The 13460-nt window shown below is 35.5% G+C and overlaps 4 protein-coding genes across 4 annotated transcripts; 3 read left to right on the top strand and 1 right to left on the bottom strand.

Annotated features, from left to right (window-relative positions):
* Positions 1 to 2857: 2857 nt before the first annotated feature.
* Positions 2858 to 3593, bottom strand: PHYBLDRAFT_113013 (hypothetical protein; the record flags this gene model as incomplete). Its single annotated transcript, XM_018428321.1, has 3 exons — positions 2858 to 3183; positions 3253 to 3384; positions 3479 to 3593. The coding sequence occupies 3 exons, from the start codon at positions 3591 to 3593 to the stop codon at positions 2858 to 2860; spliced, it is 573 nt and encodes a 190-aa protein (XP_018291525.1).
* Positions 3594 to 5990: 2397 nt separating this feature from the next.
* On the top strand, positions 5991 to 6365 carry PHYBLDRAFT_145875 (hypothetical protein; the record flags this gene model as incomplete). Its single annotated transcript, XM_018431549.1, has 1 exon — positions 5991 to 6365. The coding sequence occupies one exon, from the start codon at positions 5991 to 5993 to the stop codon at positions 6363 to 6365; it is 375 nt and encodes a 124-aa protein (XP_018291524.1).
* A 2276-nt stretch (positions 6366 to 8641) lies between these two features.
* Positions 8642 to 11648, top strand: PHYBLDRAFT_34427 (hypothetical protein). The gene is made up of 3 exons (XM_018440031.1): positions 8642 to 8750; positions 8914 to 9008; positions 9115 to 11648. Exons 1-3 carry the CDS (start codon positions 8739 to 8741, stop codon positions 11381 to 11383), a joined length of 2376 nt encoding a protein of 791 aa, XP_018291523.1. The 5' UTR covers positions 8642 to 8738; the 3' UTR covers positions 11384 to 11648.
* A 187-nt stretch (positions 11649 to 11835) lies between these two features.
* On the top strand, positions 11836 to 13401 carry PHYBLDRAFT_168834 (hypothetical protein; the record flags this gene model as incomplete). The annotated part of the gene is made up of 4 exons (XM_018435947.1): positions 11836 to 11995; positions 12060 to 12420; positions 12536 to 12923; positions 13069 to 13401. 4 exons carry the CDS (start codon positions 11836 to 11838, stop codon positions 13399 to 13401), a joined length of 1242 nt encoding a protein of 413 aa, XP_018291522.1.
* Between the last annotated feature and the right edge of the window lie 59 nt (positions 13402 to 13460).

The following is a 13460-nucleotide window of genomic DNA, read 5'->3' as shown; positions in this document are numbered from 1 at the left end:
ATCTACCTATCTATTTATCTGTACTATAGACAATAATACTAATAAATTCAAGCCTAAAACCTTAAAGTCATATAATCCCATCTTTTTTTCTTCTTCTTCTCTTTATCTACAGTGTATATACGCTAAATTAGGCGTATGGTTTATGTAGTGTATATGTTTTATGGTGCATTTATTGACATTTATATGTGAATACAGATATTAATCTTTAGATTACCATTCATTGCCTTGCTTTATTTTATATGGTCTTTAATGAAGTATTGGTAATGGTAGTCAAAGCCAAAGAGAAATATATAGCTTATAGACTATTATAATAAATCTACAAAAAGAAATACACATATTTATTGCTTGAATTTTGCATAGTCAATGGCAGTAAGGTTATTATAAAAAGTGCAAGTGTGCAAGTGTGCAGATGCGCAAATGTGTTTAAGTTTAAAGCCAAGACAAGAAAACAATGAAAGAAAAGACGGAGTTTGAGGTTTGATTTATATAAAATAAAATAAGATAAAATATATAGATCTTTGAGATATATCGAATGTGTCATCGTAACAAAAGATCTGATAAAGTCTTACTTTCTGGCTTACCTATCACATAAATCCAAGCTTCTTCTTCTGGGCTTTATTTTGTTAGACAGGGCTAAATATTGCGATATAAGAATAATAATAGACAGACAAACCCTTGGAAGGAGTTTCTTTTTTTATATTATATTTGTAAATCCTCTGCACTATGACCAAAGAAATAGGATAGTACTACAGATAGAGAGATATATAGATTGTCAAATCTCGACCCTTTTTTTCTTTCAACAACAAAGACAGATCCTCCTGATTTAAATGTACTCGAGTAATTTACGATAAATGTATATCAACATATGTGTATACATATATTAGATCCTATCCCCTCTTTACCCTGTCCCTTACCTTTGTACGCATCTTGACCTCCTAGAATTCGGTTCAGATAAATGAGTTCAAGATCTTACCTGACATGAATATAAAGAAAGAAAGTTGGTCTATCTGTTTCGTTGTTAAACAGCCTCTTTAAACCTCTTTAAATAAGATCAAATTATTCATTACCTTTATTTTCCAAAAATATAGTTTCATAATGATCTGCAGGGTTTATTATCATTTGTATTGTCATTAAGGCTATTATTCTTGGATGATATGTTTTGTAAAGAAGAAAAGAAACAGAGAGGCCTAGACGCACAAGTTTCTATACATTCTGGATGAGTGGTCGGTTCTGATCATATATGCATGCATGTATTTATCTATCTATGATTTATTATTATTATTATTTTTTCTTGACACAGTAACGATTGCAGAAGGGTCCAATCTTTTTTTTTTGTATTGTTTTTTTTTTTCTATTAGCATGTAATGTCATGTAATGTCATGTCATGTAATGTCATGCCCTGTCTGGTCAGGTCTTGTTTTGTTTTGTGATCTCATTCCATATCATTCTAGGCTGCCAAATCTTATTGGAATAAAAGAAAGGAACCAGTTCACCAATCAAGGTACACCGTTTCTTTACCATAACGATAATAACGAATTAACGATCACAAAACCATGTCTCATTCCATTCATAGATTATTTAATGTCCAATTATGGCACTTGTTTATGAACAAATAAGAATAAGCAACAGTAGTGTGTTATTTTTATTATTGTTTTTGAGTGGCACAAAAATGTATGTACATATGTTGCAGAACCGTTTTCTATTGGCACATTCTAAAAATAACTTATTTTGTGGGGTTTTTTCTTTTCTTGATTTTTTGCTTTGTTTGGTCAAGAATAGTTTACCTACAACTTACTCTTGGTTACTATCTCTAAACCATCTACATTTTTTTTTGCAGATGTATAGGTGCAGATAAATAAGAAGAAAACTATCAGTATACTCTTATTATTGTACAGGAATTGCATCTAAAATAAACCAAAATGTTTTCAGGTTTATGTTGAGTACATAGGCTTAGACTTAGACTTAGACTTAGACTTAGGCTTAGAATTGGGATCAGACTGAAGATTGGGTTGTGAATGAATGGTCAGGAACAGGCGTGGTCATCAAATGATGATATATTTTTTTATAGGCACCTTTTCTTATTCAAGCCTTTTGGACTCCAAGAAGAAAATGAATGCAAAACTTGATAGATCAAACTAATATTATTTCTTATAAAAGCATGAGTCTTGTGTGATCTGTGAGACCATTTCTTTTCTTTCTTTTTTGTTAAACAAGAAATGGGCTGATTTTATTCGATTTTATATATTTTTTATACTCTATAATGTTAATGTGTTTCTGGTGGTTTAACCTTTTCTTATTTTAAAATCTTATCTTTCTTGGTTTGTGTTCCGTTGAGAAGAAGGACAGGTACAAGGGTCACAAATAAACTAAAGAAGAAACAAGTATAAGAATACAGTACAAGACAAAGCTTTTGATGGATTGACAATTCCAGTCAGTCACTCAAACCAGTCACTTGTACAAGTTAATCTAGTAAGAAAAGAAAAGAAAAGAAAAAGGTCCCTCAGATCAGTAAATGAATGAATGAATATTACAGACAATATACACTTTGCATTTTGATTATGATTTTGATGATTTTTTTTTTTTTTGCTTTAATCATATATATATATATATATATCATATATGTATGCAAGAATAAGAAGAATAGAAAGAAAATATAAAAAAATATATATTAAAAAATGAAATGAAGCCGTCTAGTGTGGTGTGATAAAATCGAGTTAAAGAGAAATGGAGTAAATATGAATTGACTGTGTGTGAGTGAGTGAGTGAGTGTGTATATAGTATTGTAATAGATAAATCAAATCAAATCAAGATTGACAGGAAAAAAAAAAGCAAGTAAAGAAAAATTATCTAATCTAATTTAAGCCTTGGTAAAGATAGCATTGACCAATGCTTGGTAGGCACTTGTAAGATCGTCGTTGATAATGACATTGTCATAGGCACCCTTTTGTGATGCATATTCAAGCTCTTGCTTGGATGCAGCCAAACGTGCCTGAATGGCATCCTCCTTTTCGGTTCCACGACTACGGAGACGCTGCTCGAGGATCTCCATGCTGGGAGGCTGGACAAAGATGTAACGAGGGTTGAGGTTGGTCTTCTTGACAGACTGGACACCCTGCATATCAATATCGAGCATGCAGACCTTTCCAGTGGCTACAACATCCTCAACTGACTTGATAGAAGTACCTGATATAATTTACATATAAGTATATATGTTCTCCCCGTATATTTGATCCTTTCTTTTTTAAACTTTACCATACATATTTCCAGAAAAGGTGGCGCTCTCGATAAACTTTCCCTGAGATACCTCTTCCTCCATATTGGCCTTTTCTACAAAGTGATAGTCCTTGCCATTGACCTCTCCAGGACGGGGCTTGCGAGTGGTATCTAGAAATATTTTTTTTTGATTTAGAATGATGAATGATGATTGATTGATTGATTGATTGATGGTCATCAACAACAATATCGTATTTATTCTTACGTGATACGCTGAAGCCAAAGGTGTCAGGATAATCATTGAAAAGGCGCTTGAGCAAGGTTGATTTACCAGATCCAGAAGGACCTGAAATGACAAAGATCTTTGCGGCAGTCTGCATTGTAGATGAAAGCAATATATATATATATATATGTGTGTATATAAATTATATGTGATTTTTGAATTATTATTATTTTTTTTCTTGACAAGAAAATAATAAAAAATAAATAAATAAAATTTTAAAGTACAAAAAAAAGAATATATATATTTATTTATATATGTGAATATTCCAATTCAGGAACATAGATTAAATTACAGTCACAGCAAAAAAAAAAAAAAAAAAGAGTATTTATTTTTATATATAATAATAAAAATATTCTATATATAAACAACTGTTTCTGTTCTTTGTCTTTGTGCGTCTGCGTGTTCCTTGGCCATGGTAGCCATTGGGACCCATACAAAAAAGACACTAAACTCAAATGCGTTTAACCAAGTTTAGGTGTAAATTCGATCTCAACAGTTTGACACGTTTTTCTCTTACTTTATGCGAATAAAACTTATTATCAAAAAGGGAGAGATAGGATAATATGATACCATATTGAAATATTCTGTTTAATGTATATTATAGATACAGCATTCTGATCCTTTATATCTAAATTACAATTCATTACAATGAAATTCATTACAATTCGATTCAATCATGAGGATTTCAATTGGACATATTTTGGATTAATATGAGTAGAATGTATATATGTATATATAAGCTAAGCAGATAAACCGTATTCATGAATGAATTCCATCATATAGAAACATTTGCTTGTTCGTTTGTTATTAAAAGAAGAAGAAGAAAAGGGACATTCTCCAATTCAAAATTTTGAATTAGACATTCTGAGTCCCATTTTAACCCACATGAATTACAAGGCAAAAAGCAAAAAGGCATAATCATATAATTAGATATATATATATATACAATTTTCATATACGCGAATCTATTCTATATATAAATAAATAGAGTATTATAATTCTCTCATTGTAACACGAATCAAACGTGGATTTCTTATTTTTTCTTATGATTTTTGGTGGGGTTAAAAGTCCGAACATTTTTTTTTCTTTGGAAAAACAAGCAGTCGTGACTTTGATTAAAGAGCCATCTTTTTATGTGATAAACTAAAAGGATACATATATCACATATTTCTAGTTTTTTTACGTAAAATATCTTGAGTGAAATAGCAATAATAAAAAAGAAAAGGAAAAAAAGCGTATAAAACGTGAGGGAAAGCTTGATACCCAAAAATATAAAACCAGAAACTAAAAAAAGAATTGATATGAATATAGAAACCATGATACCAGATACAGACTCACTAAAGCCACAATGTGAAATATTCATTGACCGCAGCCAAGTTTAAGCATTCCTTACCGCTTGTTTATTTTTAACATTTCTTACGTGTTTTGCAATGCAGTTTAGTAAAAATGTCGAAATAAATATAAACTCAGCCTACCTTTTCTTTATTTTGGATACCTATCGTTTAATCTGAGTTTTATTTGTTTTTAATTTCAAGCTTTTTTTTTAAAAAAAAAAAAATGTTTTCAAAACAAAATAAAGAGTGTATTCTCCTTTGACCAATAATATCTTTTTATTTTTTTTTGAGATCGACAATTTGAAAGATAATCGTACTAGCATAACAGACGTGGGGTGTGTATTTATGTGTTTTGTTATAAAGAGGGCTTTAACACAAACTATAGTAACTGTGCTCATCATGCATTTTTATTCATTTTATTTTTATATATAAAACATAACAAATGAATCCAGCAAACAATGTTTGATCCAATGATAGTAATAAATTCTTATCTTTCTCTCAACTGACCATGCAAAGTAGGTTTGGGGGTTAAATTGTGATCACCTTCCATATCTATTGACTTTGCCATTACTATTACTATTGCACTTGTAAGCAATGGTTATCTATTGAACAAATAATCATAAAAGATGTACTATGCAATAACAATAATAATAATAATAATATTAATTTTATTTTTGAAAATCCATGGCTCTGAATTCGGAATCTGTGCAAATAATGTTTTGAATAAAATAGTGTACAAGACAACCTTAAATTTCATTATATATTTTGTATTTGTGTGTGTGTATATAGAAGAAGAGGGTTAGAGGGAGAAAAGGGGTGATTGAAAAAAAATAAATAAATAAGAGTCTAGAACTTGAAGAGTGTAACCACCAATCTGTAGACCGACGTTGACGTGGGTGCAGTAGGACAGACATGAATTTTACTTTAAAAAATAAATATATATAAATATTATTTTCGGAGTTACTGAGGCTTGAACTTCTGGGAGGATCAAGGTCCTCTATCCCAGATTGGATACGTCTCAGGACACAACAAGCTTTCTGGCATTACCAAAAAAAAAAATAAAAAAGAAAACTCTATAAACTATAAAAACTCACGCCATTTGCTGACAATGCTTATATCTTCTTCTTCTTTTACTTTTACTTTTTATCTACTTCGTCACAATGGCCTACAAATCTCGCTTCACTGAACACTTTGATGTTCCTGCCCAATGGACCGATCTCTCACCATCTACAACAAATGCCTCTCATCCTGAAGATCACCAGCCTTCGCGAATGGGCTCCTTTGACTCTATCGGAAAGCCTCCGTCATTGACCCACACCTCTTCTGGCTCAGCCTTCTCGTCCTCATCAAACTCATCATCCTCTCGCCCATCTAATCGAAATTCAAATCAGTCCGATACAGACCTTTCCTCCAGCGAAGACCACCATTCTAATCCTATCATTAAATTCAAACGTTTCCTGACCACCATTGGTCCCAAGAAGTATCGATCAAACAAGTCCCGGTCATCGAATCCTTCTTCAAAAAACCTCTTTTAAAAGAGAAAAAAAAAGAAAGAAATATTCTTGTATATTCTTTTTTGTTAAAAATATTGTATCTATTGTATCTATTGTAAATTCTCTCTATCTCTCTACGCCTTACTTTGTATATAACAAGCCTAATATTGCTTTTTTGTTTATAATAATAATAATAATAATAATAATTTTACTATCTAATCCTATGTCTTTTTTTCTTTTGCTTTGCTTTCTAAAGCCTATAATAAAAAGGTACTATCCTATCCCTATCTTAATATCTCGCCTGCGTTTAATTCTAAATTTCTTGTACTTCTTTGTACTATCCAGAACAAATCTTAATAAAAAAATATAAAAATGAAAATTTTCCGATTCAATAGCAGCCAAAAAAAATAAACATAGTAGGTACATCTCTTATATATACAAATAATAGCATGCTTATGGATTTAGGTTTGTCAGATGTGTACAGTGAACGGAAGGACAAGACCAAGATAAGAAACAAGTACAGTTGCATACATATTATGTATATACATAATATAAAGGACAATATTTTGTGACTTACAGAATACCTTTTTTTGGGTATATGTATTTATGTATGTAATGGACCTTGTGGGTTTGTCAAGAGGGGTTTATATAACACTGAAATGGAGAAGGAAATCCAATAACCAAACAAACAAACAAACAAACAAATAGACAAATAGAGAAGAGGAGATGTTAAAGGGGGGTTTTTTGTTATTTTATTGGATCCCTTTCTATATATTTTTATAAAATGTGTATTTCATTCTTACTTACCTTGTACATAATCAAATCAAATAAAAAAAAAACGTTGCTATAGTAATGGAATGCAGTTTCAAAATAGGGAATGTTTTGATAGGTGCATGTGATTTTATATATATATATATATAATATTCTTCTTTAATTTGGATCAAACTACACTGGGCAGCCTTGTTACAAAACAATAATTTTATATAAGAAAAAAAAATCATACTGACATGGACAATATTCTCATTAAGATTCAACTCAATTCTCTCTAACCATTTATTTATTTTTTTAACAGAAAATAATTAAAATCTATTTTTGAGTTTGACGCTAAAAAGAAAATGTTTATCCATCAAGATTCTTTGATTTCTTTAATACGATATCATGTAGATCTTTCTTTTCTTTTATTTTTTGTATGAATTATTTTACCAACTACAGCCATTTATAGCCATTTACAGCTATTTACAGCTATTTACAGTCAATTGTCATTATTAAAATGTATCTATATTTATACTATTATTATTATATATAAAATAGAAAATAAAAATTAAACATTTTTTTTTTAACAGAAAACCAAAAAAAAAACAGATGTCATTTATCAATCCCGGTTGATCTTCTTCTTCTTTTTTTCTACTCCGTTTAATAATAATAATAATAAAAAAAAAAAAGATACTTGATCCAAGGATTCATACTACGATTTAACTCTCTTTATTTTATATATAAATATTAAAATTAGTATTAAAATTAAAATATAATTAAAAAGTGTATCTTGTTAAAAGCAAAATGTATATAAAATATATAAAATATTTATATTTTGACAGCACAAAAAAAAAAAAAAAAAAAAACATTCGATATAATTCATATTCAATTCAATTAAAAAAATTAAAAAAAATTAAAAAGCTGTGTGTTCCTATTTCTTCTTTTTAATAAAATCCGAATCCTGGTTTTCTGGGATCCTATTCTAACCTAATTATTTATTTATCTCGTATAAACCAAATCTATCAAGGCCAAGACTTTAAGGCAAATAAATACATCTCAATTCAATTCAATTGACTTGATAAAATAAAGTTTTCATAGCCTTCAATTTTTGTATTACAATAATCATGAAAATATTATTGTTTCAAAATGGTTCAATAAAAAGAATAGTCACACAAGAGCCGGAATAATCGGACAGAAGAATGGTTCGGATCCACTCACAAGCCATACAATGCAAAAATATAAAAAAAAAAAAATTACTAATACATGAAATATCATTATTTGATATTCTTAATAGACTACCATACACACACATATAAATAAATATTTTTGGTGTAGTTTGTACTACTCCCAAGATATTTTACATAAATGGTATGCTGCTGTGACTACGTGGAATGTGCGCGAAAGTGCAAGAACATCTAGGTCATTCATGCAAAAAAATAAAAAAAGAAAAGGATATATTTGTTTACTTTATTTCCATTTGACTTGATTTGACTTTTTTTTTTTTTTTTTTTTTTTTTTATTTCTATTTCACTCTTTTTTTTTTTTTACTCCTTGCTTTCCTTTCTTCCGTATACTTCTTCTTTCTTTTTTTTGATCATTTTTCTTATTTCATTTCACTTCATTTCATTTCATCTCATTTTATATATATTTTTTACATAAGTCATGTCTGTCGTTGTAAGTATTTCAATTCAATTCAATTCAATTCAATTCAATTTACTACTATGATCATCATTCAACGTCATCTAATAGAACAAAATAAATAAAAATAAGCGACATTAATACGTATACGCATCAAATTATCCTAATCAAATCAAATCATTTTTCTTTTCTTTTCAAGGGTTTTGATCTTGGAAATCTCCAATCAGTAATCGCAGTAGCAAGAAACCGCGGTATCGATGTCATCTGCAACGAAGTATCAAACCGTGCCACACCGTAAGTATCCTCAAGTCAACTTAATGACACACTATACACAAATGTGTACAAGTGTTTGTTTGTAATACAGGAAATCTAAACAATCTAAACAATCTAAATCGTCTAGTTCGTTGGTGTCTTTTGGCTTCAAGCAGAGATTCTTGGGCGAGTCTGCAAAAACTCAAGAGATCGGTAACTTCAAAAACACCGTAGGCAGTCTGAAGCGTCTGGCCGGCCGCAGACTCGATGATCCAGAGATCGTAGGCAACGAAGTCAACTACGTGACTGCCGAGCTGGCCGAGGTCGACGGCCAGGTCGGTGCTGCCGTCAACTTCCTCGGAGAATCACGCTCGTTCTCAAATGTCCAGCTGCTGGCCATGTTCTTGGGCAAGCTCAAGGAAACCGCCAGCCACGAACTGAAAATCCCCGTCTCAGACTGCGTAATCACTGTCCCCGGATGGTTCACCGAAATCCAGCGCCGCGCCGTCTTGGACGCTGCCCAGATTGTAGGCCTTAACTGCCTGCGACTCGTCAACGATCTGGCTGCTGCCTCTCTAGGCTACGGAATCACAAAGACCGATCTGCCTGAAGACAAGCCCAGAAACGTCGCGTTTGTCGACATTGGCTACTCCAGCTACTCCACCGCAATCGTCTCCTTTGTCAAGGGCCAATTGACAGTCCGGGGAACTGCCTACGACATCCACTTTGGCGGCCGCGCATTTGACCAGGTGATCGTCGAAAAACTGGCCGAACACTTTAAGGAGAAATTCAAGATCGACGTCTTCTCAAACAAAAAGGCCCTTATCCGGCTCCGTGCTGCGGCCGAGCGCTGCAAGAAGATGCTGTCGGCCAACCCACAGGCCCCGGTCAACATCGAGTCTATCATGGACGACAAGGACGTTTCGGCAATCGTCAACCGCGCCGACTTTGAAGACTGGGCCTCCCATCTTTTTACCCGCACCGAACTCACGCTGGCAAAGGCACTCGAGAACTCTGGAATGGCCGTGTCCGACATTGACGCCGTCGAGATCGTCGGTGGCTCAACCCGCATTCCGGCCATCAAGGCCACCATCTCAAAGTTCTTTAACAAGGAAATATCGACCACTCTGAACCAGGACGAGGCCATCTCGCGTGGCGCGGCGCTGCAGTGTGCCATGCTCTCGCCCGCATTCAAGGTCCGTGACTTCCGTGTCCAGGACATCATCACTTATCCCATCAAGCTACAGTGGGCCCAGACCCCCGAAGACGAAGACACCGAAATCATCGCTTTCAACAGAAACAACTCCTTGCCGTCCACAAAGATCCTGACTTTCAACAGATCAAAGCCGTTCTTGCTCGAGGCCTACTACGCCTACCCTGAAGAACTGCCGACCGGCATCTCTTCCTGGATTGGCCAGTACAACATCAAGGACGTCGAGCCTGTCAACGGAGGCCCGGCCGAGGTCAAGGTCAAGGTCAAGATCAACATCCACGGCGTCCTGTCTGTCATCGGGGCCTACACTGTCGAAGAAAAGGAATTCGAAGAAGAAGTCAAGCTCAAGGATGATAAAACTAAAGAAGGCGAAGGCAAAGGCGAAGGCGAAGGCGGAGAGGAAAAGAAAGAGATCCGAAAAGTCAAAAAGGTCGTCAAGGTGCGTGACCACAACGTGGTTTCGATCACCTCTTCGCTTGCCAGGAACATCATCGACCGGTACATCGAAGAAGAGAGCCAGATGGCCGCAAACGACAAGCTGATCATCGCAACCGAGGCTGCCAAGAACGCGCTGGAGGAGTATGGCTACGACATGCGCGACAAGATCATGGGCCCGCTGTCGGACTACATTGATCCGGCCATCAAGGAACGGTTTGCCGATGACCTCAATGCAGTCGTGGACTGGATCTATGACGAAGGAGACGACGTGCACAAGTCGGTCTATCTCGAGAAACTCGAGGGGCTCAAGAAGGTCGGCGGTCCGGTCGTCGAACGCTTCCGGGAATCAGAAGAGCTGGCCCGTGCCGACCGCCAGCTGCGTGCAGTCTGCAGTCGTCTGACCGAAGAGGCCATGAGCACAGTCTATGCCCACATCCCTGCCCACGACAAGCAAGACATCGTCGAGCGGTGCGAGCGGGCCCAGCGCTGGCTGGAGTCCGAGTTTGCCAAGCACAAGGGCCTACCCAAGCACGTCGACCTGCCTCTGACCTCAAAGGAAGTCCTCAAAGAAGAAGAGGAGCTCAGAGCATTTGCAACCAAATTGCTCAGTAAGCCCAAGCCAGCTACCCCTCAACCAGAAGCACAATCCGACAAAAAAGATACTAACGATAATGGTGATGTTGAGGAGATGGATGACAAAGAAGGCACACCTATGGAAGGCGTTGAAAAGGACTCTAAACAAGAAAACGGAATGGATGTAGACTAGAAATATATACTTTGTCCTTCTTCTTGTTCTTCTTCTTTTATATTGAAGATCGATCAACTGTACATGTCAATACAACACATTTTTTTTAAAACTTTTTTATTTTAAATGAATGAATGATATATATATATATATATCTTTACATGTCTTTATATAGAGAGGTAGATATATTCTCACAGCTTATTGGACTCTAATTCTTCTGACAAATACGAGTTAAAAAAAAAGTGGGGTAAAAAATAAAAGGAAAACTTGGGTAAAGTTAATCCAGAAAATTGAGTTGAGAGATTGTTAAACGATATTGGGTTACAAAATCATATATATTCGGACCCTCAAACAAAATAGGTTTTCGAAAATCTTTATAAACTACTCCACACGCACATACATACATATATACATACAGAGGTACACACACATAACTCTTCTTCTTCTTCTTCTTCTTACTTTTTTTTTATACCATGGCTTCCCTTCCATTCCCAATTACATTGCCTTCCTTGACCAAGTCCCAGCTCACCCACGTTGGTGTAAAGTCTCCTGAAGACGTTGTTGTTGTCTCTGCCGTCCGTACTGCTCTTGGAAAGGGACGCAGAGGTGGTTTCAAGGACACCTTGGCTGATGGTAATAAAAAATAAAAAAAAAATAGAGCCAATAATGAATTAATGAATATTTTGTATGTCAATAGAACTTCTCTCGTTTGTTCTCAAGGCTACTATTGAAAAGACTGGAATTAACCCTGCCTTGGTTGAGGATATCACGGTCGGTAACGTCTCTGGTAAGGGTGGCCTAGCAACACCTGCCCGCATGGCTTCCCTCTACGCAGGCTTTCCAGAAACAACCTCTGTCAGCACCATCAACCGCCAGTGCTCGTCTGGTCTGCAGGCCTGTGTTCAGATTGCAACTGCCATCCAGGCTGGTTTGATTGAAGTCGGTATTGGAGCTGGCGTCGAATCCATGTCGGCCGATTATTTTTCCCGTGATATTCCTCTGTCCCAAAAGATGATCAATGAATCTACCACTGCCAGTGACTGTACCATTCCCATGGGGTAAAGTTCATAACCTTTTTTATTTATTTATTTATTTAATTATGGATTATATATATATATATATATATATATTTAATCAATTTAACTAACATTAAAACCAAAAACCACAAAAAAGCATCACATCCGAAAATGTCGCTTCTGATTATGGAATCTCTCGTGCAGAGCAAGACGCTTTCTCCGCAGAGTCCCACAAAAAGGCAGCCGCCGCACAGGCTGCTGGTTACTTTAAGGAGGAGATTGTCGCTGTCGAGACCACTGTTCTGGATAAGGATGGCAAGGCCTCCAAGGTTCTGGTCGACAAGGACGAAGGCATCCGTGCCTCGTCGTCTGCCGAGGCTCTTGGTAAGCTCAAGCCAGCCTTTATTCCTACCGGCTCTACCACTGCTGGTAATGCCTCCCAGATCTCCGATGGTGCTGCTGCTGTCCTGTTGATGAAGCGCAAGACTGCTCATAAATACTCTCTTCCAATTCTGGGCAAGTTTGTCACCTCTTGCTCCGTTGGTGTAAGTTGTCCTTTCTTTTTCTTAAATGATCTAAATGATGATTAAAAATACAAGATATGTATAAAAAATTACAAATCAAATCAAATCAAATCGAATCAACGCAATGCAATTGAAACAGCTACTTATTCAATTTCTTATTCTATAGGTCCCTCCTCGTGTTATGGGAGTTGGACCCGCCTACGCTATCCCTGTTGTTCTCGAAAGAGCTGGCTTGAAGATCGAGGATGTCGATATCTTTGAGATCAACGAGGCCTTTGCTTCCCAGGCGCTTTATACCATCAAGGCTCTCAACATTCCTTTCCACAAGGTCAATCCCAAGGGTGGCGCTATTGCCATTGGCCATCCTCTTGGCTGTACTGGTGCCAGACAGGTTGCCACTCTTTTCCCTGAGCTCAAGCGTACCAACACAAGAATCGGTGTTACTACCATGTGCATTGGTTCTGGCATGGGTATGGCTGCTGTCTGGGAGCGCGAGTAAATACATGTACTATTGATTTTTTGCCTAGAGTCTTTTTTTTTTGTTTGTTTTTATATATA

The sequence above is a fragment of the Phycomyces blakesleeanus genome (assembly GCF_001638985.1).
Source record: "Phycomyces blakesleeanus NRRL 1555(-) unplaced genomic scaffold PHYBLscaffold_11, whole genome shotgun sequence".
Lineage (NCBI taxonomy): Eukaryota > Fungi > Mucoromycota > Mucoromycetes > Mucorales > Phycomycetaceae > Phycomyces > Phycomyces blakesleeanus.
This window is presented reverse-complemented; position numbering and strand designations above follow the sequence as displayed.

What these genes read in the sequence shown, in the direction of transcription:
- PHYBLDRAFT_34427 (XM_018440031.1), top strand. An exon ending in GTATCAAACCGTGCCACACC is followed by an intron (nt 9,009 to 9,114) that starts GTAAGTATCCTC and finishes TAAATCGTCTAG; the next exon opens with TTCGTTGGTGTCTTTTGGCT.